The sequence below is a fragment of the Astatotilapia calliptera genome, chromosome 17 (assembly GCF_964374335.1).
Source record: "Astatotilapia calliptera chromosome 17, fAstCal68.1, whole genome shotgun sequence".
Lineage (NCBI taxonomy): Eukaryota > Metazoa > Chordata > Actinopteri > Cichliformes > Cichlidae > Astatotilapia > Astatotilapia calliptera.
In genome coordinates, this window is record NC_137438.1 from 27,110,279 (window position 1) to 27,137,588 (window position 27,310).

Consider the following 27,310-nt stretch of genomic DNA (forward strand, 5'->3'; position numbering starts at 1 on the left):
ACTGTAAATTGCAGGTTATCATATCATATAGGTTGTCATCCAGCTAGCTAAGGATAAGTGACTGATGCCTAATGCTTAATCATTTTTCTTAACCTTTGCTATCAGAATTTTGTGACCCAGAACAGATCAAAGAAGACGATGAGATGCGACAGACCGTGGCTTGCAGCCTTCAGATACCGTTAATGAGTCCAAGCTTTAATCAAGCTCGAATTATTAAAGCCAGGCAGTAAGAGGCAATATCCTCAGGAAGGCTCTATATAATGTGAATATTGGGTAAAGACTGGAGACCACAGCGACTGGTAACTAAGAAGAGGATCCTGTGTGTGCTGCACAAACCCACACTGCACTCCTCTGACCTGGAAGCGTATCTTAGGCATGGCTTTAAAAATATAATTGGCTTTGAGAAACACTTTAGTGTGATTTAATGTGTGACTTGTCAAATTATCCCAGCAAGTCACATTCACCAGAAGCATCTTATTGTCCTAATTGGCCTCTAATTACATCCAGCACCTGGTGATCTGTTGAGGAATACTGACCCTAATGAAAGGCGTTATCAGTTCAGGAGGCTCAACCCGCTCTCCTGTTTACACTGAATGGGCCAGTGAAGGATTTAGAGGGCTATTTAAAGCTCACGTTCACCATTTTTCTTGTTGAGCCAAGTAAAAATGTTGGAACTCCCCTTTCTCTTCCGGTAAACTGCAATTCTAGGTTGCACAGGAATGCCCTGAAGATGCCGCCTGTGTTTCCTGTTTTATCCTCTTTCTGTTTGTCTCTTTGTTTCTCACTTTATGTCGCCGCAGTCTTTGTTGCTAAAAAAAACAAAAACAAAAATAGAGTTAGTAGTCCTCTGAGTCATTCTGGCTGTTTTGCCTCCTCTCTTTCTGGCACTGATGTCATCAGGGTGCGCCTCAAATGCATCGTCGGAGAGTAGGAAAAACCTGTATCCATCAACCAGATCCGCAGACATAAGCATACAGTGTGGCGGGCCAAATCTCTGCTCTTGGTTTGTGGTTGTGTGGGAAGTTGCAGGATCAGCGTACTGTTGGAGACGTCCCTAGCTGAGTTTGAGCAAAATGACTCACAAATGTTTATTAGCAGCAGGTGTTTACTGAACAGCCAAGTCATGCAGATGGAAAAAGAAGGATGAAAAATTGGTGATGCGTGTTGCATAAACGTGAACCTTGAAGCAGAAGGTTAGATTAGCTTTGGGTAAGATTCCTGAACGGCAGGAGAGAAGGAGACAGCAGCTCTCTCCAAACACGACTACAGAGCAGAAACTACAAATGGAGCCGAGGGGTAGATGGTACAACTGTCACTGTAGTGCAGCCACTTTCATTTGATCACATTTTAATATAAAAAAAATATTCATTTTAAACGCTTTAAGGTATTTAAAAGTGGCGTCCTACTTTGTGTATCTTTTGGCATGATGGTTACTAATCGTTTCAAATGGGTCATGTGAAACTGGTTAAGTTTTGCAGGAATTAGCTCTGTGCTGAGTGGTTAATTTTGTCCTTTGGAGAGGCAGACACCCCCGCCTGCAGCCATTAGCCTGCTCTAATCTCTTTATGGGCCTGGATCTGGTCCGGTGAGCTGGAACCTGCTGACTGGAATAATGGCTGAGGTCTAGTGTGGAGAGATGAAAGAGAAAGATGACAGTGTGTGTGAACATAATACCCTCTACCTCTTGCTGTTGACTGGGATCTACCTGCTTAATTTAGCTTTAGTAGCCTTGATATTAGACAGCTGATTAACAGCATTTTATTTGCTCACAGTAGTGATTTATTTATGGAGTTGAAGGAAGGCAAGAGGAAGCCCCGACTGAGGATGATATACCAGATAAGGTGCAAAGGAGGGAGGGGAAACTAGCTGGCTAGCTGGCTGATACTTGATCAGCAGCAGAAATGAATATTTCACTGGTCACAAGGCTAAGACTCTCCATCTCTCAGACACAAACTGTTTCTATGTGCATGCCCATGTGTGCATTGAATTGTTTGTGTTTTGCTTGTAAGAGTTTTAATTAATTAATTTTTTGGACTCATTCTGCTGTGTCGAGGCTCAGTTTATGCTTCCCCAGCTGAATAATTTACACGGATGGCGAATACGAGAAGAATCCAGTGCTGCCAGGAGAAGGTGTTGGGTGTAAAGGAACTGGATTTGACTGATTGAATCATTACAGACATGAGCTGCCAAATCACAAAGCAGTGACAGAGTGTCCTGATAGTCTGGGTCCAGACAGACCATCTGAACAAAAAGAAAAACCTTTTGTCTTCTTATGACTATCCAGTTTCTTAATGGCTGCGTAATCATACAGCACCATTTCGGGAATGCTGAGAGTGCAAGTTTTTGAGCTCTTCGTGACTCTCATGAGCTCTCCGTGACTTTCTCTACCAATGTGACTTTAAGAAGTTGCTCTCAGGTTTTTAATTGACTCTTATACTTCTTATTAGGCTAACCTGATTTTGGTCTCTTGTTATATTTTTCAGCTTTTACTATTGTTTTGAAAAATTGATTCAAATTCACCAATCAGTTACCTGCTGATGCCGAACTCACACAATGGAAAACAGTAGTTTTAGAATGCACGCGACCAAAATGATTACAGCTTTGTGCAATCGAGCGAGCTTCGAAATCGCTGCTACAAAGATGGCAACATGGTCTGCGAACAAACGCAGCCAGTTGCCGTCTTTGAATGTACTTTGGTGTGTGAAGATGCCGAAAAAGCGGCAATAACATGGAGCAACTCTGCCATCAGTCTTTTAACAGTTTGAAACTGAATGAGGCTAAGTTGGCAATTACACGCAATCTATTTGCAATAAAACGAAGATAAACTAATGAAATGGTGAAAATGGCAAGTCTGTTGGCATCTACTTACACAGAAAGTTTCACGTTAACTACTTGCATTCAAAGCAAGAACCTCCTAGATTTGAAATGGCCATTTGTTCGCCAAACTGACTTGCTCAGATTGAGTCCAGCATTGTGCAAATCTGTATTTATAATTGAGATGGTGCAAGTTGGACCGTGGTCGTTTGGAGACAGGATCGCCTCTCACTAGGCGACCTGTGCAGTGGCCTCATGATTGAAAGCGGTTGCCCAGAGGTTAAGTTATAGTCACATATGAATCTACAACTCACAAGTTAGTCCACCCCTTCCTGCTATAATCAACCTTTCCTCAGGTTTTGCTGTGCTTCTTCGTAGAGTCACATATGGTGTCACATATCTGTGTCTTGAGCATAGACATATGGATTGTGTTATTTTTTTATTAGCTTGCTCTAAATTAGGAGGTGGGTATATCAAGATAAGTGTGTCCAGTGTTGGTTGGGTTTAGTGTTGACCTGATTTAATGGTAGCTTTGGCGTCCACGCCTAATGTTATTTCAGGATGGTCACCTCTGCTGACCTCACTAGAAAAGTACAAGTAAGTAAGCACTATGGTGGGTTGAAAAAGCAATAGATGTATTATTCTAGTGCTAAAGAGTTTCAATAATAAATAATTATTTTTTAACCTGATCCCAACCTGTAATATTATTTATATAAAATAACTATTAATAGGAGTCTGAGTTACAGTAATTCAAAGCAAAAATGTATCAATATTTGTTTGTGAAATAGACAATAAATACAAAGATCAATCACACGATTTAGATCATGCTACAATAAAACTGCATGCCTGCATGTATCTTGACTTAACAGTGTTGATATACAAATGTTAGGATAATATGGTACTATTGAGTGGATCATGGCATTCTGGTAGAATCTATGCTCAGTTGGTTTACACTCAGTTAAATGTTTTTTGTTTTTTTTTTAAATGTATTTATTTTCTGGTGTAACTCAGAAAGAAAATCTCTTTCTGGTGTCAGTTTGCTATTATTAAAGATGTTCCACATAGTAGTAACAATGATACCCCAAACTGTGGCGGACACTTCTATGGTCAGGTTTCATTTATTTATTGTTTTTTAACATTTCAAATGAATATCAGGCTAGGATCTAATGCTTTTGTGGGGCTTTATCATGGTTTCACTGCATTCTTCAAATGTGATGCGGACCAAAATTGGGAATGTACAGGGAAGGCCGTGAAGCTCCGGACGGCAAAAGAAAGAATGTGAAATCAATAAAATCACAGTAGTGTTTAGAGGAGATTGTGCTGAATTGGTCTACGGAGATTTCTGCGTCAATGATCAACTCAGTGTGCGGCTACTCTGCTAACTATTAACCAATACTCAAACTGTGAATGGAGGCAGAAAACACTTAGGTCATGGACAATCAAGTTTGTGTGATTAAGTGTCTTTACTTTGTGTAAAAGCAAACGGGGACTCACTGATTCAGCATATAGCATGGGACACTGGCAAATACTTATAAATGTGCACCTTATTTTATGAGACTGTGAGGCCTGGGTACACTTTGTCCAGTGTTAGTTACACATGTTACTGTGCTAGACTTACCCCTGTTCTTTTTCAGCATCTGTTTATGAGCTCATCATCAGTAGATTGAGCAGTGTATAAGCAATACAAATACAAATACAGCTTCAATTAAGTAGAAAACACCTTTTCCAAACACTAGCTGTGGTTTTATGACGTATGTCTTTCCATTCCTGTTGCTGGAATGTTAAATTCAACAGCAGTCATAACCTTAAATTATGGGCTTTTAAACATTTTTTTTTTAGTGTTTCTCAATATAATTTATTCTGTATTTAATATAAATGTTTTTTAAAACCACAAGCGTGTGTGTGTGTGTGTTGCAATCGACATCCAATACACCGTAAGCGCTACTCTTGGGATTTGCTTGGCTGGCCTGTCGGTTTGTTTACAGCCTGTTTCTATAAATATATCTGGACTCTTCTCGTCTGTGTCCCGTAGGTTTGCTAAGAACCTGTCGCCCGACAAAATCAACCTGAGCACGCTGAAAGGGGAGGGCCAGCTCACCAACCTGGAGCTCGATGAGGAGGTGCTCCAGAGCCTGCTGGACCTGCCCACCTGGCTGGCCATCAATCGTGTGGAATGCAACAAGGCTGCCATCAGGGTGAGACTCGGGGTTGTTCAATTTGCCACCTATTTACTGGAAATGACGACTTTTAGGGAAGAGCTTTGGCTTCAGATGGAAACAACCCTTACGCTTTTATAGAGAACATTAGGACTGGAAACACTGGGTTTAGGAAAATAGATTTGATTTGAAAAATGAGACATGGGTTATGATGCTGGTTCCAGTGGTGCTTTTTTTAAGGAGGCATATTTAAATAGATGTGCAAAGCAGATTTTGCACTCAAGTCAAGGATACCTAGAATACTCCATAAACACACAATGTGTATATACAAACAGTGTGCCTTAAAAACATATCATACAAGTGTTGAAGGCACACTGGTAACCTCTAGTGACTCTTTGCACTACATAAGCACTCTCTGCTGGAGCTGTCTGACACTCCGATGCGGTCATGGTGATCAGCCAAGTATCATGACTGAGAGCAGCCTCTGACACACCCTGGAAACGGTGAATGCAGCTGTATAATTTTCTTCATGACTGGACTTTTATTCAGACCAAGGTCCATTTTCCACCTCTGCCCTCCCTCCCCCACCCGACTACCTTCCCCTCTTATCCTCAAAAAGCCGAACCGTCAGCTCATAGCATAATTTTTCAAGCCTTTTCTTCTTGTTTCGATTTGCTTTAAGGTTGCCACTTCGATGTCTGATCAGCTGTAAATGCAATGTACCATTGTTCCCTTGTCTTTACTTGTAAAAGTAAAGACAGTTGGGGTCAGTGTAAGGGGAATATGATTTCTGAGTGAACAATGGAGCTGGTGAATTGAAACCTTCACTACAGCCTTAACGTAGCTCGCTGGGTATTTTTGTGTTTGCTATTAAACCGGCTTTTAAAATAAAACAGAAAGCAGAATCATATCTCACTTCCTCACTTGTTAGATCCCCATCTGTTCTTTGCATCTTCCTGTTACGGAGACAGTAAGCCTCACACATTCACCTCTTCCCTTTAAAAGGCCGCAATACACAAATTAGAGTAAAAATAGGTTGCTTCATTGAATGTTGAGTAAAGTTACACAATCGATATCTAGACGGGCAAAGACTCATTTGTAACTTCACATACTGTAGTAGATGTTTCTGCCTCAGTAGTTTAAAAGATGAGCTAGAACCCCCTGATGTCTTTGAAAACCAGAAGGAAGGCAAATGAAATGGATTTAATTGAATTAGACGCACAAATCCCGAGTATTTCCCATTACTTGATTTATGACAAAAAGGAGTCGCTCTGTGACAAAAAAAAAAACCCTGAAACCGAACATAAGCATTTAATCTGTTTTGCTATATAATTTGACTTGAATCAGGAGGCTGCATGTCGAGGATTAATGACGCTCTGGAGATGAATGAATGAGCTGCCAGTCAGTCTATACTACTCATCGATTACGTTTTTGTTCTTTCTACTCTGCTGGATTTGTACATCCTGTTAATTGAAATTGCATTTTTCATTTCAGTGAACCAAAAATCTGAATGGGTGAGGTAAAGATTAGTTCTGTGTAGCATGCAATGCTGCAAAGCTGACACGCTGCTCTGCTTTCACCCACAGATACCATGGACCAAGTTGAAGACTCACCCGATCTCTTTGGTAAGTTGATGTGCCACTTTCAATCAATAAGTGAATGTCCAGGATATATGATACACTTTATTAGAAGGTTAAGAGCAGGAAATGGCAAACAAAATGTGTCAGTAAGCTTCCTAAAGCACTGCTGAAGCTTTCCTTTGACGCACTTGCACATATGACGTACGAGAGCCTTTAGTTTCCCGTCTTGAGCCCGTTTTATCTTCAGTATGCTGTCAATTGGCCTTCGTGTTGGTGCTGAACTTTTCCAAAAGCTCGTTTATGTCTGTTCCACTGGCTGCCAGTGTTTCTCTGACCTCCGCCTGAATGAGCAGGCCACAGGTGTCAGGTTGATAGACTCCGTCTCCAGGTAGCTTCAATTCCCAGAACACGGGCCAGTGAAAGCCAGCAACAAGAACACACAGTACACCTGCCTACACAAAACCTTTAGACGCCTTCAGCTCTGAGCGTTGTGAACTTTCTGGGCTCAAGGAAACATTTTTGTGTTTTCTAATGTGCATTTCCTCTTCGGGGTTCATTAGTTTTAGTGTTAATTTGAGCTTTTTCATATCATACTGTGTTTGGTATTTATCAGGGGCAAGATTTAACACATTCAGGTCTAGCATCAAAGTATGAAAAGATAAAATACACACCAGCGCTTCCTGACGATTGTTGGATTGGCAAATTTTAATACGTTGACAAAGACTAAGGCACTAAGGCACCCGTCCCTTCGCCAACTGGTTACCAAACCTTTATCGCAGAATCACTCAGCCTGTAATGCTGCTCCGAGTTTAACTAAACTGAAATAACCACCTAATGGCCTTCACTCAAAACATGCTCAAGTTTGTCAAATGTCTTTCTCAATGAATTTTTATTCTCATTAGATTGTGCAGTACAACCAATCAGTGATAAGACCTGACAGGACAACCAATATACTTCTGAACTGTGATCGATAATGAGTCAGATGAGCTACTATGTCTATGACATTCTAGTCTTTGACTTGCTTGTTCTTTCAGACTTTGGATAAAGTGGTGATGGAGATGAGTACCTGCGATGAGCCTCGTCCACCCAATGGCCCATCTCCCATTGCAACAGCATCAGGACAGAGGTGGGCTTTTCTTTCTGTTATACTCATTGGGATGAGTCGGATGAGCAGTGTAGGCAGCAATGAAGTGCTTTCAAACTTTTCAACAGTCCAGTTTTTGCTTGTTTTATTTTTGCCTTTTGAATGTGAATTAATGCTATATATATATATATATATATATATATATATATATGTATATATATATATATATATATATGTATATGTATATGTATATGTATATGTATATGTATATGTATATGTATATATATATATATATATATATATATATATATATATGTATATATATATATATATATGTATATAGTGCTGACCAGTAATGGCAAAAAAAAATCTAAACTAATTAAAAACAGACATTTTTAAAACAGTTCTGTTGTGTCACCATACACCACTATAAATCAAATGACTCTGAGGGGCAGCTAAAACAGTGTCAGAGTACTAGCACTGAAACCGGAACCCTCCCACTCTAAAAAATATTAATTACTCAACCACTAGTATTAAAAAAGGGTCATTTTTATGAGTTAACAATGGGATGGGAGTTTATTTCTGATCATAAAGGTCACAAATCAAAGTTCAGAGATAAGACTAATATTTACTTTGCTTGTTATACAGCTATCAATAAAGCTTATCTTCAAAAATTAATGAATACAAAACATGGCGGTTATTTAGATAATGTGTGAGGTTTTTGTTTGTTGAAAGACGCAGATGACTGACAGGCTACTAATGATCTATTGCCCCCCCCTCTCTGTGCATCTTACAGTGAATATGGTTTTGCTGAGAAGGTGGTAGAGGGCATATCCTTATCAATCAACTCCATTATCATCCGGATCAGTGCCAAGGCCTTTAACGCGTCTTTTGAGCTCTCCCAGCTGCAGGTCTACAGCGTCAACACCAGCTGGAGCATCGGTGACCTACGCTTTACTCGCATTCAGGACCCCCAGAAAGGAGAGGTCGGTGTTTGTTAGTTTTAAACAAAATAAGGGTATTTTGACACACAACGTTCTCATTTACTGCCCTTTTTTCTTTCGCTCAGATTCTGACATTTAAAGAGATCAGCTGGCAGATGATCCGGATCGAGGCCGACGCTATCCAGAGCGCCGAGCACGAGATGTTGAGCGCCCCCATCCGCCTCATCACCAACCAGTCCAAGATCCGAGTCACTCTCAAGAGACGGGTTAGATACCACGCATGTGCCCTTTCAGATATTCATGCTATGACATTTGACGGAGCAGGCTTGAAACCCAGACTCTAGGCAACATCGGCTTGTCCACTGTGAACAATGACCCCTCTGTGTGGCCTCACAGGCTGCAGGGCCAATAGCAGTGCTTCATTAAACAGCTGGTGTTTATTTCAGCCAAAATGGCAACCACTATGCAGTTTCTTCAACACAAAGGGGATTTTAGTGTGCTGAGCAAAAGTAATTGGCCTGCTGAGTTCCTATTGGACAAAGATACAGATGCTCCTTAAACTGCAAAAACCTGTATTCGGTTTGTTTGTTTAAATCTGATAAATGTTCTTGTGAATTCGGTGTCATGTTACATTCCTGGAAACTCTTGGCGAACCTCCACCTGCATATTGCTTGTTTATAGCAACTCTTCTGTGTGATTCAGATCAAAGACTGTAACGTGGTGGCCTCCAAGCTGATTCTGATCTTGGATGACCTCCTGTGGGTGCTGACAGACTCTCAGCTCAAAGCTATGGTGCAGTATGCCAAGTCCCTCAGTGAGGCTATGGAGAAGTCTGCACAGCAGAGGAAAAGCATGGCCACAGAAGACCAGGTACCAGTCAGTGACGTTTTCCACGCATAGAGAACGCTTATCATATTTTCTTACCTTTTTTTCCCCTCTTTCTGTCACCCTCCCCATTTTTCCATTTTTCCCATTTCCTCCTCCTCTTCCTGTTCATGCTCTAATTGTGTGTGAATGAGCCATGGTGTAATATTTAGTCCTCATGCTTGTCAAAATCACGTCTGATGCCCTATTTGTGCCCACAGTATGTCTTTCACTGTTGCTTTTTAGCTTCTTTCAGTCAGTGTCCTACTTTCCTGCTCTCTACACACACACAGAGACACAAAATGTACAGACAGCCATCGCCCACTCATATTCACACCTTCCTATATCTCAGCAGCTTTACTTTACAGTAATGAATCAGTTTCCTGTAAATTGGCCTTATATGCCACCTGGTGGAAACACCGAGTACTTCACCGCTCATCTTTTTTATTGGACTCATCAATCTTCATGAGTCACTCTTGTAGGAAATGAACTGAAAACCTCATCAGTGACAAGAATAGGATGATCTATCAGAGCGTTTATAACACGGGCAAAGCGTCAACACTTAAAACGTTCTGTGTTCTCCAGGTGTCATCGCCGCCCCCTTCAGCCCAACAGGTTCGCACCCAACAGGCGTCCTCAGCTGCTGACCAGAGTGCAACCATGGCCAAGCTGTTCAGCGCCTATGATGTGTGCGAGACATCGCACCATCTCCAGATCACACACCTAGACCTGCACATCTGCGATGATATCCATGCTAAGGACAAAGGTAACGCATGTGCAGCTTTACGTGTTTACTTTATTAAGCACACAAATGACAAGCGTGATTGTTTTCAACTTGAGGTCTCTTGTTTTTTGCCTCTGGTGTATAGTCGTCAATAAAAGGATAACCGGTGGAGCCATGCAGCTTTCCTTTAGCTCCATTACTTTGGACTACTACCCTTTCCACAGAGCAGGTATGAATTCAGCTGTTGAGATCAGTAATCTGCCAAACAAAATAAACACTGTTTACTTTAAACAAACAGAATTTATTAATTGTATTTCAATCTTCATAGGTGACAGCTGCGCTCACTGGATGCACTACAGCGACGCCACTAAGACAAGAGAGAGCTGGGCACGGAGCCTCCTGGATGAATTCAAGACCAACGTGGAGATGTTAAAGAGCACAGTTCGAGACCAGCAAGGCCCGAGCCACACCCACAGTTCCCCAAAGCATGGTAAAAGCACACACGCTCACACACAGGTGTTAGGTGCATTTTTGTTGTACCCACAGCACATCACCCCTGTGGGTTTTCTGTCCTCCAGTGTCCCTTAGGGACGATGTGTATGGCTCTCTAGGAAGTCAGGAAGGAGCGGGAGGAGGAGCAGTAGGGCTTAGTGAGACACACTCCTCACTACTAGATTGGAGCCCACACGCACAGCCTCCAGCGCAGTGCTGCTGGTGCCTGGAGCCAGGTATCGCGGTGTGTTTGCGCACAGTTTGGTGCGGTGATACACACCTTTGTCTAGGCACAGAAGTTTCTCATTGGAGAACTGAGTTGTGACACTGTTTGCCGCCCTCTCTGCTGTTGTGTTTTTAGTCATTTCCTCTTGTTTTACTTACACATACCTTCTTCTTTTCCCTCCAGGTAAGATAAACACATCTTCCAGCGCTTCCTTCAGTCCTCCTCCGCCTCAGACTCCCAAGGCTCAGCTCATGTCCAGCTCAATTGTTCTCAGGGTGGCTGACTTCAGCATCTATCAGGTTCAGTAATGTTGCAGACTTTTTCTGCAGGAAATCACTGAGGCTGTATACATTTTCTCAACTACCTTTAATTCATTTTTCAGGTCTCAACAGCAGACCAGCGCCGCTCCAGCCCCAAGACCATGATCTCCTGTAATAAGAAGTCATTGTACCTTCCGTCAGAGATGCCGGCCATCCATGTAGAGTTCACAGAATACTATTTCCCTGATGGAAAAGACTACCCTAGTAAGACTTTTGTGCCTTGATACTCAGGATACATTTATTTTCTCACCTCACAAATAAATGAGTTGATCGTGCGCTGTGTAAATAACAATTTTTCTAAACCCGGGCTCTGCTTCATGGTAGGTTTTCTATCTCCCATCACACTTTCGAGTCCATTTAGTCCAATCGGTGAGCTGTGGGGTTAGTCATTGACTCCTGTGTGGCTGAGAGAACATTGATTTTTCTGAATTACACTCAGTGCTCTGGATGAGGGATCACCCAATTAATTCATTTATGGATTTCTCACAAGCTCTATTAGCACACATTATGAGAGCCACTAAAGGTTTTTTACTTTTCTGACTTCGAGTGTGCAGCCAAGAAAATAACATTTAGCAAATTAAGTACCATTCCTTCCTCCTTCTTTTTTAATGCGTATAGTGTCTTATTACTTTCTGCTACGTGTTTCTAAATATCATGTAACCTTTCCATCTTTTCCATCATGTTTCTGCTCCTCCAGTTCCGTGTCCAAACCTTTATGCTCAGCTCAATGCCCTTCAGCTGGTCCTGGATCCTCGCAGCCTGGTGTGGCTCAACCTCTTTGCCCTCGACCTGAGGCAGAGTCTGGAGCAGTTCATGGAGATCTACAAGCTCAATGACTCTCAAAAACCAGACGAGCATGTTGACATCAGGGTTGACGGCCTCATGCTGAAGGTAAGAAGGATTGCAGAGGGATAGGCCGTTTCCTGGTTTGAAGCTTGGACTGTATTTTCTCGGATTCATGCCTTTTTTTAAAAATTATTATTATTTCTCCTCTAGCTCGTAATTCCCACTGATCAGGACTCTTCTTCGCCTGCTGACCTGCCTCGCTCCATCTCAATTCAGACTTCAGAAATGGCAGCCACTAACACCCGACACCCGGCCAACTGTACACGATCCCACCTTGAAGCCCTTCTGCAGGCCTTTGAAGAGGAACCCTTCTTCTGTTCATCTTTTTCCTCTTTCCCTCGCTGCTCATCCTCTTTACCAATCCTCCATCCCGTCTTCCAGCGCCACGCTCACGAACAGGACACCAAGTTGCACGACATTTATCGGGGCCTGGTGGTGCCCACGATGGGCACGGACGCCCTCAAGATGCCTGCAGCCACTGACTTTTGGGCGTTGCACTTTGCCCAGTTTTGGGTGGACTATGAAGGAACCCGCGGAGGTAAAGGGCGGCCCCAGCCCTTTGTGGACTCCTTCCCTCTAACTGTGTGGGCGTGTCAGCCAGCAAAGCTCGTCCAGCATCAGGAGAAGCTGAGGTGTGCTGCTGGACCAGGACTGTCCAGAAGCTCGTCAGCGGAGGCTGTCGCACGTTTACAGAGGAAGCGATTATTAAAGGAGTATTACAGCACTGATGCAACGACATCATCACCTCACAATAGCAATTCAGCACTGCCAGCCAGTAATGGTCTCCATAAACCCCTCTCACTAGACAGTCTGCCCTCCTCATCCTCCTCTTTGTCATCAGATAAAGATGCAGATGTGCATGTGTTGGTGCATGTGCAGAAGCATCTGAGCGCTCAGGTATTTTTTCATAAAGGCTTTTGTATCTAATTTGCTTTTTTTTTTATTCCATATCTTTTGGTTGGTTTGAAACCTAAATAGGAAGGAAAATCTACTTAATTGGTAATGGTAACAGTTCTGACCTGTTGCCTTTACAGGGATAAAAAGAATAAACATCACAGATTGAAAAGAGACAGGAAAGTTAAGAAGTTAAACAATAAACCTTTGATAGTTAACAACCCCCTGAAAAAAGCTTCACAGCATTAACACATTTATACATCTTTAATAACGCCTTTATTCTGTGCGTGTGTTTAGGTAAGCCATCGGCAGTATGTGTTTCTGATGCAGCTTCAGCGCACCATCAAATCCCTGCAGCAGACACTACAGCAGGATATGGAGAAGATGAGCTCCAAGAGAGACCGCAAGGATCCTTCCCACCATCCGGCAGATCGCCAGCCGTTCACCGTCTGCTTGGGCCTCCTGCTCAAAAGCGCAGAGGTGTCCCTGCTCCTGAAGCCCATTCCGCAGCCTGAGGGTTCAGGATCTCCTCCAGGCTCGGAGCTGTCGCCCTCAGAGAGCCGAGGAACTCTGGAGCCTGCGAGTGATGCGAGAGACGGGGGAGAGAAAGGCAATGAAGGATCTGGCTCAGAAGGTGGAAGAGCCAAGCAGTCTTGCACTGTAGACCAGCTGCTATGTAGCCATGGCTTAGAGGGAGGACCCATGCAGGTTCCTGCACCTCTCGTTCCCGCTTCCACTTCAACTACACATCCCGACTTGAACCACAAAACGTCAGTGGAGGAGAGGACTCCAGCTAAAAGGACTGGGCGGGGGAGTTCAGATGAAGGTGGCGAGGTGCTGATGGATGGGTTGTCTGGAGGTGATGATATGGGATCTAGGTTAGACTCCAAAAGCCAACCATGTGACCATCTGCCTGATCCACTCAGCAGCAAAGACTGGAGCGACAAAGACAAGGCTGCAAAGATGCCTCAGTCAATATCCAGGTATTCAGTTTGTCTCACGAATGCTATTAGTTTCCACAACAGAGTCATTACTAATACGTTAAGGCAGAACTGTGCTGCTTCAACATTTAGACTCCGCTGAGATAAGCCAGTAATTAGTTTTGTTTATACAGTTCAGTTTCACACATTTGCAGAAGAGGAATCGCTCTACCAGGAATCAGATGCTTGCAGTACAGGCTGTGTAAGTGCATTATTAAGTTAGTGCTGAACACCAAGAGAGAAACAAAAAAAATATTAAGGATTCAACAAAGCATAATTTTAATAAGGTTAGTCTGCTGATGATTTTGTTGATTAACAAGTTAATCTTTGTAGAATCTTTTCCAGTCGGGAAAGCATGTTAAAGAGGCCATCACAATGTCAACATCCTAACTAATGTTGTACAGATGCTTGTTTTATCCAACCAAGGTCTAAAGCCCAAATTTGCTACCATACAAGGACTAGAATCACACCCATAAAAAAACAAAAACAAACATATCCCCTGAAAGGCCGTCTCCTTGTGTCATCACTTTCATCACTCCTGCTGCGTTTGGATCACTCTCTGGTTGATCTGACTACTCGTTCATGTGCATTTGAGATTTGCCCTGGTTTTCATTTATTAAAAGTGACCCTACAACCTAAATGTAACTTTGCAGGGAGCCAAATGTTACGAACAGGGCTGAGGGGGGATTGTGTTGGTGTGGCTGCACCACAGCTCAGGACGTTCTCTCTCAGGCGTTAAGATGTTACAGCAGGACTCTTTATTAAGAAAAGGATGCCCCCGGTTGTGTTAGTCTTGAAGTGTTTCCTTCAATTTGGATACTCTGTTCTCTTCTGTGCTGAAGAGTGCGCTTGTAGCTGGAAACGGAGCTCTCGTCACCAGGGAGGAAACTGCGAAATTGCAAATATGCATTTGCAGATCAGATCATGGCTTCCATGGAGTAATCCAAATATAACTGAGAAACACAAAAATAGGCCCTTGAAAGTGACAACAGGCAACTTTAAATTGGGATATGTTTCTTTTTTATTTGTGGAGTTCGAAAAAGTTTTGATTCAATTTTATTTATACAATGCCCAAATAACAGCAGCAGTTGCCTCAAGGCGCTTTATATTGTGGGGTCGATTGTACAATAATACAACAGAGAAAACCCCAACAGTCATATGAACACCCTATGTGCAAGCACTTTGGTGACAGTGGGAGGGAAAAACTCCCTTTTAACAGGAAGAAACATTCAGCAGAACCAGGCTCAGGGATGAGCAGACATCTACACTGACCAGTTTGGGTGAGACGAGGAAGAGTAATCAAATGTGTAATTGAGGGGGGGGGGATAAACAAACTCAAACAATCTTAATGTTTGAAGCTGAAATCTTAATTTCCATATGATCTTTAAAGCTTGAAACATACCACTTAAACCACTTCCAGACTAGTTCAGCCTTCAATAAGTAGTCCAGAAATGTTCAGCTGATGACTTGATTTAGCTGACAGAAAATTAATTGACAGCAGGGTTGTTAGTTAATGAATTGATAAAGTTATTTATGTAGGAAAAAGGCTAAACAATCCCTTTTTTTTGCCCAACTATTTTAGTTGCATGTAAAAGGTTAAAGTGGTTCCGTAGGTGACCGTCATATGAAACTAGTTGTGCCTTTTATAAGAGAGAAAAGCAATGGAGTAAAATATGGGGAGCAGGAGTGTGTAGGCACAGGATAAGACAACGGTACTAAGTGCTGAGTACACCCTTAGCTGCAAACATAATGTCAAAAAAATCAAATATCTATTAGATTTTATAAGTAAACCAGCAAACATATTTTCTACTAGATGATTTGCACCCAGTTTAAATAGCGTTGCGGTGCTGAATCCAGAGAAGTGATCGTATGTCACAGTTGTCAGACTTTTGTTAAATGATCCAGACAGCTTTTTCAGAAAGACCTCTGTGCCTCGCTGTCATTGACCTACATGAGTCTTTCTCTCACTAATTTCATGTCTATTCCTGAACACAAGAGCTGTGTGTCGAATTCCCACATGAGTGCTCGTCAGTCTGAATGTTCAGTCTTCTCACATCACCTGTCTCACTTTCTGAATGTTGGCCAGCCACAAGCTGCTGTCTTTTCTTACATGTGTTTTCTCATCTGCCGTCTGTCGACATTTGGATGTTCTGTGTTTTAACTCATTCATTTCCTTTTCTGCCTCTTGACCTTTGCTTTGACCCATGCGAGGTGTGCGTGTGTGTGTGTTTTCTCTCTATCAAGGAAAGGAAGTTTGTCTGTGGTATCTGATCTCCTCAGCTCCTCAAACTCCAGCAGATCCACCTCCCTTTATTCCATGTCCAACATGTAAGCCACTGGATCTGTGACTAGCTGTGCTAATGAGGGTGTACATGTACCCTGTGTGTGTGTCCTCCTGCTTGCAGTCTGTGGATGAGTACAAATGCAAATGTGTATATGTGCATCCTCTGTGGGCATGCATTTGCATGAGTGCATGTCCGTATGTGTTATTTTTCTCCCCTCTGTTTGCTGTCTATTTGTTAACCCTTCATGGTCGAGATGAAATGGGAAGCTCTTCCTTTGTGACAGTCGTCCCCCCCCGCCTTGTGTTCTCAGTCTGTCGGGAGCAGCTTTTATTTTTTTGTCTGATCTGAATTTTTCTTGAGATTATTTCTGGCGCTCTGGTGAGGCTAGCACACTTGGTTCTTACGTGACCTTAAACAACACTACACAAAGGAATGAAGCGATATTTAATTCATGACTTGTCGAGTAGGCTCTGTCAGCTCAGAGAGAGCACTGTGGTGTCGGCTAGTGTCGGCATAACACAAACTCCTATCAGATGTGATGAAATAGTTTCACTGGACTCCTTTTTTATGTCACTGTTACTCAGTCTGTCATAAATTAGTCATAACTTAGAATTAATTGCATGCATGAAAATTGTACCTCAAGCAGAAACCGAGTGATCGGGGTGATTATGGTCACTACTGTCACACCTCCTCATGCGCCCGTGTATGTGTGTGTGTTGTAGTGGTCGTTTGATGCGGGATCGCTCCCAGTCCAGTTTCTCTGTGTCCTATAAAAATATGAAGAAGAGCCCCTCTCTGCAGTCCCTGGACAACATCTCCATAGATAGCTACCTGATGGAGGATGGAGACACTTACAGCCTGCTGGAAAGAGGTAAAAATATCGTGTAGTTGCACTAAGCTCCACCATTTTATCCTGACCTTTGGACTTCTTATGTGTTTCATGGAGTAGAGCATATCTCCGCAGGGATCAAGATTTAATGATTTGTGTAGGTGTAGTTGCAGCTTGCTGTTTGGCCTTAAGGTGGCAGCATTGTGCTGGTTGTGCATTGGTGAACTGGATTACATGAGAAAGGAAAAAGTTACACTAATGAATACAAAACATGATATACTATACTGGATCAACAAAATTTAGGCCAACAATGCAGAAGCTGCGTGTGGAAAAAATAACTACAGCCTTAAGGCTTCCACAGGGATTAAGAGGGTAAATAGTAGGCAGGTGCTGTTAATCAGATCCACTTGTAAAAGCTGAGGTTTTGGTAAACTGGGAAGGGTTTTGGGCATTTTTTTCAAACAGTCTGAAGTCCATCATCATACACTGAGTGACTATTTAGAAGTGGGAAACATTCAACACAGAGTGGATGATGTAACAAATTCACCAGAAGTTCAGACCCCTGCAATGCTCAGATAAACTGTAAAAGCCCAAGAACTGCACTTCAGACACTACAGGCCTGTCACAAGACAGGTTCATGTCTTAAAATTTCAAGTTCATGACAGCATAGCTAGAAAAAAAGACTGAACAAGTACGGCGCGTTTGGAAAGGTTGTCAGGACAAAGCCTCTTCTCTCTAAAAAGAACATGGCAGCACAGCTTACACAAACCACAAGACTTCTGCAACAGTGTCCTTTAGACAGATGAGACCAGAGTGGAGGTGTTTGGACATGATTCACAGCCCTATATTTGGAGAAAGCCTGACACAGCATATCAGCACAACTGCTGGGCGATGATTTGGGCATGTTTTGCAACCATAGGACATGGGCACCTTTTGCAGTCATTGAGTCCAGCTAAAGCTTGGCCCAAATTGGATCATGCTACAAGACGATGATTCCAGGCAAAGTAGCTAATTTACAACAGAATTGCTGCAAAAGAAAAGAATAAAGGTGCTGCAGTGGCCTCAACCTGATTGAGCTGCTGTGGTGGGACCTTAAGAGAGCTGCGCATTAACGAATGCCTGCAAACTTCAATGAACTAAAGTAGCAGTGTTGTTAAAAAGGAGTTGCCAAAATTCCTTCTTAAGGACTTTGAGACACTGATTAAGTTGGACAGAAAAAGGTGAGCTCAGTTATTGCTCTTGTAGGTGGTTCTGCAAACTATTGAATCACGACATGCACTTAGTTTATAACAGATCCTTTTTATTATGTGTTATGTAAAACGTTAGAGTTCATCAGAGGGTGTATGGTTCTCTTTATCATGATCATACATGTGTTTATTTGTCTGTGTGTGTCACATTTGTATTCCTTTATGTACTTTGCAGACGACGTGTCCATCTCAGGCTTCAAGGACGTCATCAGTGAACAAAGCACCGCAGAGAGCGCCATCGAGGCAGCGACTGGTCAGGAGCACGAGGGGGGAGAGTCCCCCGACTCTGCCAGCGCAGCATCACAGAGCATTGATGAGCCCACCAAAGATACAGTAAGAAACAGTGGTTTTGGGATGAACAATAAAAAGCCAGCATGCGCAGCTTATTCGATTTTTAAATATGTATTCCTCACCTCCAGGTGTCAGTGCTGGTGTTGAAGGTGCAGTCGGTGTGTGTGGGCATGGAGGCCATGGGCGAGAGCACAGCCGTGGCTCTGGAGGTGGGCCGGGTCACACCCAGCCAGCTGGGAAATGTCAGCCTCAGACAGTACCTCAGCAACCGCAGCCTGGGTAAGAAATGCAAGTCGGCTACGCGCATGTTTTAAAGTTTTGTCTGAGAATGAGCATGAGACAAACAGCTTTTCATGTGAGCTCTAATTATTTTTGAGTGTTTTTTTTTATTTAAATGTTACAAATGCCAAACTATCACATGAATATTGCCACATTGTCAATTGATAATTAGCAAAACCAGTGCTAATACGTAAAATTGTGTGCACCTGTGTTTGTTAATGGATTTAGACTCAATCCAGCTACAGCTTTTTTTTGTGGCTTTTTATCCTTTTTTTTTTTTTTTTTTTTTGAGGAGGTGGAGGGTGGAGTGTTTCAGAGAGTAAGAGGGATCATTAGGACAGGGAGAGGAAGGAACATGTGATAAAGGTCCTGGAAAAGACCATCAGGATACTGAGGCGACACCTGACATTAAAAAAAAAATGTTGTTCACATTTGAAATGATGGGGTGAACAGCAGCTTACATCAGGACATCCACGTTTCTCTCTCAGCAGATGCCAGTGAAAGCAGGAAGGTGATATATAGAGAGTGTTGGGGGAAAAAAGACGTTTGTTCTCAGTTACAGCAGTGATTTATTGATCATTTAAGGCTTTGAGTGCTTCTCAGATTTGAGAATGAATTGCCATCCTTGGTGGAGTTTCTGGGACAAAGCCAGACATTTCATGGCACATCCCTGTGTGATGATTGGTAGATGAATGCAGCCTGAGTCTGAATACACTTATCTTCTCAAGTGCACACACACACACACACACACACTCGCACACTAACAGCCCACCACTACCAACCACCCCCTTCACCTTTTTTATTTACCCTCCATAACTCCCCACAGGTATGGTGTGTTCAGTACCAATACCTGCACAAAGCAGCCAAGGTAACTGCTGCGTGTTAATGCGCCATCTGTAGCCTAGCGTGCATGCTTGCATTCGTGCCTCTTTTTCCATCTGTGTACGTGTTTCTTTGTTTGTTTGTGTGTGTGTGTGTTACGGTTTGCAGGACTTGCTCAGTGGCATGCGCTGCAGATGCAGACGGCGTGTGTTGCAACGCATGAGGAGTGTGTGGTGCTCCTTTTTTTTTTTTTTTTTTTTTTTTTTTTTAGCAGCAGCAGCAGCACGGGGTGCTGATGTGGTATTGTGTGTGTGTGCGTGTGTGTGTGTGTGTGGCACTTAACAGAGGATAAATGTGACCGTAATGGAGTGAGTGGTCCCATTATTTGCAACATTAGGCCTGCAACCTTCAAATCTACGCACATTCGTGCCATATTTAGGGTAACAGCTACTTTTTGTGCTGACAGCTTTAACCCCAAATCCTCCCATCCTTCCTCTTTCACCCTCTCTCTCCATCCTCCCCTGTTTTTTTTTCTTTTTCCCTCCTACTACCTCATCTCTCCACTGCAGCAGACTTTGCAGTTTCAGTCCAGTGATTCAGGCAATGAGAGAAATGCCAGCTTTACCCCTCGCCTCCTCTCACAAAAGCTATCCTACCTCCCCCCCTCTTCCTTCTTTGTTTCCCTCCACCTTCCTTTTCACTCTTCCCTCCAGGTCCTACTCCATCTTCCTACTAATCCTCTGTCATTCACCCCTCCCTTTCCTTCACCTTTCCTTTCCTTCATCTCTCTCCCTCTGTAGGCCATTTCCCCTCCCCTCCCTGTCTTATCACAGTCATTCAGTTCTTGGCTGCCGGCTTCCTCGCTCTCTCTCCTCACCCACTCCCATCTTCCCTCTCTTCGCCTCAACCCTGGCTGCTCAGGATTGAGAGAATATGCAATTTTATCTGAGGAAAAGCTGACAGAATTCTGTGTGTGTGTGTGTGTGTGTGTGTGTGTCTGTCTTTGAGTGTTTTTGCTAGGCGTGCAGTTGCCCTACAGTATTAACCTTCTCCTGACTGTCCTTTAGAGAGCGTTTGAAAGGGAAGCGACGCGCTTCTCGCTGTCATAATAAAAAGAGTGATTTCTTTAAGTGGCCATTTTCATGCCTTGCTAAGTGTTCCTATTGCGACTCTCTCACCTGTTCAAAAGCTTGTCTGTATTTGTGCGCTTGCCCAGTGAACGTCCCCCTTTTGTGTGCTGACGTTGACGACTCCTTGAGACTTTTCTCACTTCACGTCTTCTTTCTCTCTGTACTCATTTTTTTGTCTTCTTTACTTCTGTTTCTCAAAAAAAACCCAGCAAAAAAATAGGATTCTTACAGTCACATTTTGTAGTTCCTGTAGTCATATTCAAGTCTTTCAGGGGTGAAACTCTTTTTTTCATTAGTACACCAGCAAACCTTTTTCTTTTCAGCTCCTTGGAGCTTAGATGTGCTAGGTGTTTTATTCATATAATAAATAAAAAAGTATTAAATGAAAACTTTTGCTTGTATTTTCCACCAAACCCTCAAGTCCCCAGGCTTTGGAAATAATGAAACATTACAGCTGGAAAGAGCCGATGGGACTGTAAAAGATCTCCTTCAGCCCACCTTCTTAAATCCTTCCGGCTTCTTTTCTTTCTTTCGTTCTTTCTTTCTTTTTAACTTTCTGTTCAAGTCCGTCTCCCACTCGTCTTTCTGATGTTATTCTTCCTCTGTCTTTTCATTCATCCCACCTCTTACTTTGAGCTTGTGTAAACCTGATATTAAAATTCACCCTTTATTTAGAAGAAGTAACCGTGATGACCTCGAGATGTTTTTGACACATTTTAAGAAGTAAGGAACGTCCTTAAACTTCACCGTGACAACAATGTGAGCATATTAAACTTTATTAATGTCTTAAATGCCCTGCTCAATAGTGCCTAATAGTGTATAGTCCCACCTGGTGGGTGTTAGCAGTGGATCCTTTTCATGATGTAGTTTGCGGGGTGACACCTCTGTGGAAATCACCGATGCTCAGATTTGGTTGAAGATAATTCGAGGTTCAGTGCCCAAAGCTCTTTGTGACATTCTTTTAGTGGTTCCTGAGCAGTTTTTGGTAGTGTGACATGGTGTGCTTGGTCTGCTGCAGTGTTTTGATGGGTGGTAAGTGACATCCACGTGAATGGTAGCACCCAAAGAGTCTGATGCTTCTTGATTTTTCAGCCCCAGCATTCGGATGGCAGGATGAGAATTAGCTTAAACAGCAAGAAAGCATGGATCCATCCTGCCTTGTATCAACAGCTGCGGGTAGAGTAATTGTTTGGGATAATAGTGGGTTTTTCTGGTGCACTTTGGACCCCATAGTATCAACCGAGCATCATTTAAACACCACAGCCTTCCTGAGTATTGTTGCCGACTATGTCTGCCCATATTGTACCGACTGTTTGATGACTGCTTGCAGCAGGATAACATGCAATGTCACAAAACTCATTTTAAACTGGTTTCTTGAGCATGAAAATGAGTGTCCTTTACTCAGATATCTCCTACTTCCATCCACTGGATAAATCTGCAGCAGCTGTTTGATGCTGTCATGTCAGTATGAACCAAAATCTCAGAGGAATGTTTCCTGCACCTCGTTGAATCTGTGCCATGAAGAGTTAAGTTGTTTCTGAAGCCAAAAGCGGATCAAACCAAGTACTAGCAAGGTGTACCTAATAAAGTGACTCTACACTGATGTTGAGAAAAGGGAATGAAAAAGGAAAAAAAGAGAGATTTTGGCACCATCTTTTTTTCTCTGACATAAATTTGAGACCAGTGTTCATAGTAGGTTCAAAAACATCTCGAGATAAAAGTTTGCAGTCAGCTAATATCAGCTGATGGTTTGACCTGATTACACAGAGAGATTAAAACGGTCCAAATCTTGAATTAGACAAGAAGTGAAATGTTCTTCTTGTCAGATTCCTGGGCACTTTCAAAAGACACACCAGCCTTATTTCATGTTGGGTGGATTTTAATGTCGGGTGTGTTTAAGCTGACTTGTCTTATCTCCAAGCTTCACAAATGTAGCGTTGATGTTAACAGCTTACATGTCTTCCTTCCCAGCTGGCGGTGAGACCAGCTCTGCATCCATCCAGGGCCTTCACGGTCCGGCGGTCCGGGCTCGGCTGGAAAGCGGGCCCTGGGCCGCCGCCCACTCCCCGTTGGCTGAACGTAACGGCTTCCTCCAGCTGCAGCTTCACGATTACACGGCGAGCTTCATGATGTCCTCGCTCCGCAACCTTTCCCTTTTCCTGGAGGACGACTCGGCCTCCCAGGTGCTGCCCATGGAGATCAGCATCAGGGACACACACATTGATTTAAAGGTGAAAAGACTTATTTCAGTTTCGTACTTTGCAAAGTTTGTGTTTTACCCCGAGGTTACTGTTGCAGAACACCAACAGAACTGTTTCAGTGGGAAATTTGTCTCATTGCTTCAAATCCAGTTTTACTAATGGAGCCCATAACTCACTGCCTCAGACTAAAGCACTCTCTTGTTATCAAGTTAAATATTTTGAACAGTGGCCTAATTGGCATTTGGATTTGAACTAAAGGTTTAATGACACAGAAAGAAAAGGCCTTTCTACTCTCTGTTTGGTTCTTTCATGGTCAAGCAGCTTTGCTGTGAAACTGATTTGAGAAAATGGATTTGGACTAAACGTCTCCCTCATTCTGTCTCTGGTACACTCAGTCCCAACAACATGTGCTGTGTCTCCTGCAGGATGATGACCCTCGTGATAATCCCAACTCGGAGCCCTCGCCGGTCATGCTGCACATCGACAGCCTCATCGTACACAGAAGAGACGACGGGTCTTTCTCTATAGGAGGTGACAAACGTGCACGCATTTTCATCTGCCAGATATTTCCACCTCCACTCCAGCGCTGATTCACTGCAGTTATATAAGATGACCTATTAAGTGGCTTTTTAAAGTCCACGCTCGCTGCATCCACACATCCGAACTCCCTCCTCTTCTCCCTCTCTCTTTTTCCTCGCAGTGGATAGAGCAGGAGAGGCCAAACCCAAGCAAGCGGCCTCAGTGATTGACAGCTCTCTGAGTCCAGTCCCTGAGACTGTGGGCGGCATCTGTGGTGTTTCAAAGGCGACGCAGACTCAGGCTCCGCCTACAAGCCCCCCTCCATCTGACAAGGAGAAGGTGAGAAATACGGCAAAACACAGTGGAAAGAGAGCATAGAGGCAAAAATAAACAAACACCACATGTGCAAACAGTGTTGATGTTCATGTTTTTGTTCTTCTTCTTTGTCATTTTCTCCTACAAACAGCTCCAAATGAGAATGTTGTTTCTTTCTGATCATTCTGGAGGCTGAAGCATGGTGTGCCAGGTTTTGCTTTGGTAAAGCTATTCCAGTTCTGTGTTTGGCTTCAGCTTGTTTCACAGTGGGAGTGATATTTAGAAACTTAGGAAAAGCATTGCATTTTCAGCCAGATCTACAATCTACTCGATGCTTATTCATTGCCACCAAAATAGCTAAATTACCTTTTAAACTTTATCCCACGGCGAGGGTCTGTTTGGAATTACAATACTGTTTAAAGTCTTGAGCCTCTCTGCATTTATTTTTGCTGGAAAAATGGAAATTAGGTGCAGCAATTTATTGACCACCTTTATTCTTCAGCACAGCCTGAACTCTCTTAAGCAAACTTTCTTGTAATTTCTTTAAGTAGTCTTCACAAATAGTTCTCCAGGCTTCTTGAAGGACATTCAAAGTTCTTGCTTGGATATTAGCTGCCTTTTGTTTTGTTCTTTGTCAAAATGATCCCATGTTGCGTCAGTAATGGTAAGGTCCAGGCTCTGAGGAGGCCAGTCTGAACCCACTGCCAATCAGGTGCTTTCCAGATACAGATATTGGATGGTGAGACCATTTCTGATGAAGCGTCAGTGAACAGTAGATGGATCAGCTGAAGGGTCAGATGCATCTCTCAGGTCCTGTTTCAGGTTTTGACTGGATATTTTCCTATTTCTTAAGGAGATGATGACTTTCATACATAGATAGCTTTTTTTTTTTTCTTCCCCTTTTGTCCTCCACTTTTTCAAGTTCCTCCAATTTTTTTAAAGACACACTGCACACTGTGCTGAGATACACTGAGCTTTTAGCTAATAGCTCTCTGGGGATCACCCTGTAGGTGCAAAGCTACTGTTGATGAACAAATTGTGTTTTTGAAACTGGATGTTAGTAACAAAGAGTCTAAATGGTCTCTGTCCATTTCTTCTATTGATTAAGACTGCTTTGAAATATTACCACAAAATCTGTCTCTTTGCAAGCACAATAAAAAGAAATGAGAAATGACTCAAGAATTTTACATCATACTGTAGGCAGCTAAGACCTATTGTCTCATCTGGCTTTTTGGTCACGGCTAAAAGACAGAAGTCATTATGTGCAAAAGCCACACTATAGTTCAGTGGAATCAGACACGAAAAGCCCCTGAAACTGTTCACTGTAGCCGTTGCTTGTTCTTCTTCCTCTTTGTGGTAAAACTTGCTGCAGTCGTTATGTTTTCTGTTCAGCCCAACTTTCCAAAGAAGCAGTATTTCTCTTAAGTTTTCGTATAAGCAGCGATCCCTGGGAGGGTATAATAAGCCTACCGATGAGACACCTGAATGACTTCATACCTGTAGGGAAACTGAGACTGGAATGGTTGGAGCTGGCTGATTAACAGCAACTGAACTGCTGAGAATGTCAGCGGTCAATGAAGGATGAAATGTTCCATATTCTGTATGTGGGGCAGATTGTGATGTTTATTTATTTCTTCTTTCAGATGCTGATCGAAGAGAATGAGTGTTTAAAGGTGGAGCTTTCCCGGGCAAAGATGGCGCTGGCTGAGGCTCAGATGGAGAAGGACTCGCTGCTTCACCGACTGAAGAACCTCAAAGTCAGCACCAGCTAGACCGCCACTCTCGAAGACCCTACAAGTCTCGCAAAATGAGAAGGAAAAGAACATGATTTTTTTTTTTAAACTACAATGGGGGCTCCCTTTTCACGAGCCACCGCGTGACTTCAGACTTATACAAATAAAACAATCCCGAGTCTTTGACGACTCTGAGAAAACGCATTTTTACACACTCGTCATCTGTTTTGTTTTCCACTTTTAATTGCGGACAATTCACACGTTTGCAGCGCTAAGAAGGATAAAATGCGCACCTTTGTGTGTTTGTGTGAGACAGCAAGAGGATGAGATTTCTAACTTTGGTCGTGCCTACAGAAAACCATTCCCAGAAACCTGCTTCTGTTGTTCAAGTTTCAATTAAAAAAAAGCATCCCAGCTTTTCGTCAGTGAGCTTCACTCAGACCTGTAGGCATGGGGAAACGCTGAATGTCGTATCTTCAGAGGAATGTCTTACTTTGCACTGCGCTGAAATTCGATTTGTAATCCAGCGCTTTCATATTCAGAGGGGAGCGACGAATCATGTTCCTGCTCGTCCTCGCAGCGTGTACAGTGTATATTGTGCAAGAATGGGAACACATAACTATTTTCTACAGAACTTTGAATGATTTTGCAGTGATTCAGTTGAATGAGTGTATGTCTCAGTCAGAACAAGCATTTCTTTACAAGTAAAGTGTGAATTTCCATGGCTTTGACACCAGTCTGTTCCTCCCCGCCTGCACCCATTCCCATTTATTTTATTTTTTTTAATTATGTGTAAATAGCTCCTTAACATGTGCTGCACTTTTAAAACTGAGGCAATGTAAATACAACAATCAGAACTGTGAGAGAAAAGTTGAGCCGACGAGTAGAGACAGTGGAAATAAACATCCACTCTGAGAAAAGAGGAAAATTAGGGCACCGTAAAGCTGCCTGATTACTTAAGTGTGTGTGTGTGTGTGTGTGTGTGTGTGTGTGTGTGTGTGTGTGTGTGTGTGTGTGTGTGTGTGTCTTTATGTGAATTTTCTAATCTGCCATCTAATGTAATTTTATTTTATTTTATTTTCCGTGGACGCACAAAGACTATCTGTTCATGTGCCCATGCCTCACGCTTGTGCGGCTACTTTAGGGGGAGTGACTTTTCTAACAGCACATGCTTCGGCACAGCACAAAAGGATAGTTTTTGGTGTCTGTGGATTCGGAACATTAAATCGGTCTGAAGGTGCATTTATTCATTTCAGGATGTTTGTTTTTTTTCTTTTTAATTTAAAACAATGTTTTGATTTGTTTGGTTTCCTGAAACACAGCTAGTTGCCTCCACGAATGAGCGATTCAGACTTGAAATTAGATTTTTAACAGAGCTGTCTTCTTAAAGAGGAATGTTTTACTTTACGTCTGCTTTATTTTGGCCCATTTTTCCTAGACTTAGTCCCCCCCCCCCCCCCCCCCCCCACCAAAAAAAAAAACTATCTTAAAAAAACAAAAAAGAAAAAATACACACGTAATAATAAGTTGTATTTTTGTCTGTCAAAGCTGCTGAAATACTCACAATAATAAAAGGTATCCGACTGAAAAGGTTTCACTTTTTCTAAGTGTCGGGTGTGAAGTTCTTTGCAGACATCTTTCTCGGCTCATTATGAGACTTCCCGTGCCTACGTCTAAAGCTCATTACTTAAAAATGTGAAACACAAACTGCCATGAACAAACAAAACACACTGAC

The 27,310-nt window shown here is 42.7% G+C and overlaps 1 protein-coding gene across 4 annotated transcripts in view; it reads left to right on the forward strand.

Moving 5' to 3' along the window:
• The window catches only part of bltp3b (bridge-like lipid transfer protein family member 3B), a 31,953-nt gene extending 5,647 nt beyond the window's left edge, over positions 1-26,306 (forward strand). Inside the window, exons 2-24 of one of the 4 annotated variants that reach the window (XM_026146434.2) lie at positions 4,847-5,009; positions 6,557-6,595; positions 7,585-7,676; positions 8,431-8,620; positions 8,704-8,844; positions 9,281-9,448; positions 10,028-10,208; positions 10,312-10,395; positions 10,495-10,656; positions 11,068-11,183; positions 11,267-11,408; positions 11,902-12,095; positions 12,201-12,947; positions 13,242-13,927; positions 16,169-16,252; positions 16,932-17,080; positions 18,461-18,618; positions 18,705-18,855; positions 19,682-19,723; positions 22,779-23,038; positions 23,434-23,539; positions 23,709-23,866; positions 25,486-26,306. In XM_026146434.2, coding sequence (XP_026002219.2) covers positions 4,847-5,009; positions 6,557-6,595; positions 7,585-7,676; positions 8,431-8,620; positions 8,704-8,844; positions 9,281-9,448; positions 10,028-10,208; positions 10,312-10,395; positions 10,495-10,656; positions 11,068-11,183; positions 11,267-11,408; positions 11,902-12,095; positions 12,201-12,947; positions 13,242-13,927; positions 16,169-16,252; positions 16,932-17,080; positions 18,461-18,618; positions 18,705-18,855; positions 19,682-19,723; positions 22,779-23,038; positions 23,434-23,539; positions 23,709-23,866; positions 25,486-25,614 — 4,342 coding nt within the window. In that variant the 3' untranslated portion in view covers positions 25,615-26,306. The remainder of the gene's footprint in view (positions 1-4,846; positions 5,010-6,556; positions 6,596-7,584; positions 7,677-8,430; positions 8,621-8,703; positions 8,845-9,280; positions 9,449-10,027; positions 10,209-10,311; positions 10,396-10,494; positions 10,657-11,067; positions 11,184-11,266; positions 11,409-11,901; positions 12,096-12,200; positions 12,948-13,241; positions 13,928-16,168; positions 16,253-16,931; positions 17,081-18,460; positions 18,619-18,704; positions 18,856-19,681; positions 19,724-22,778; positions 23,039-23,433; positions 23,540-23,708; positions 23,867-25,485) is intronic. The other 3 variants (XM_026146435.2, XM_026146436.2, XM_080291800.1) reach the window with 3 other exon arrangements.
• The last annotated feature ends 1,004 nt before the right edge of the window (positions 26,307-27,310 follow it).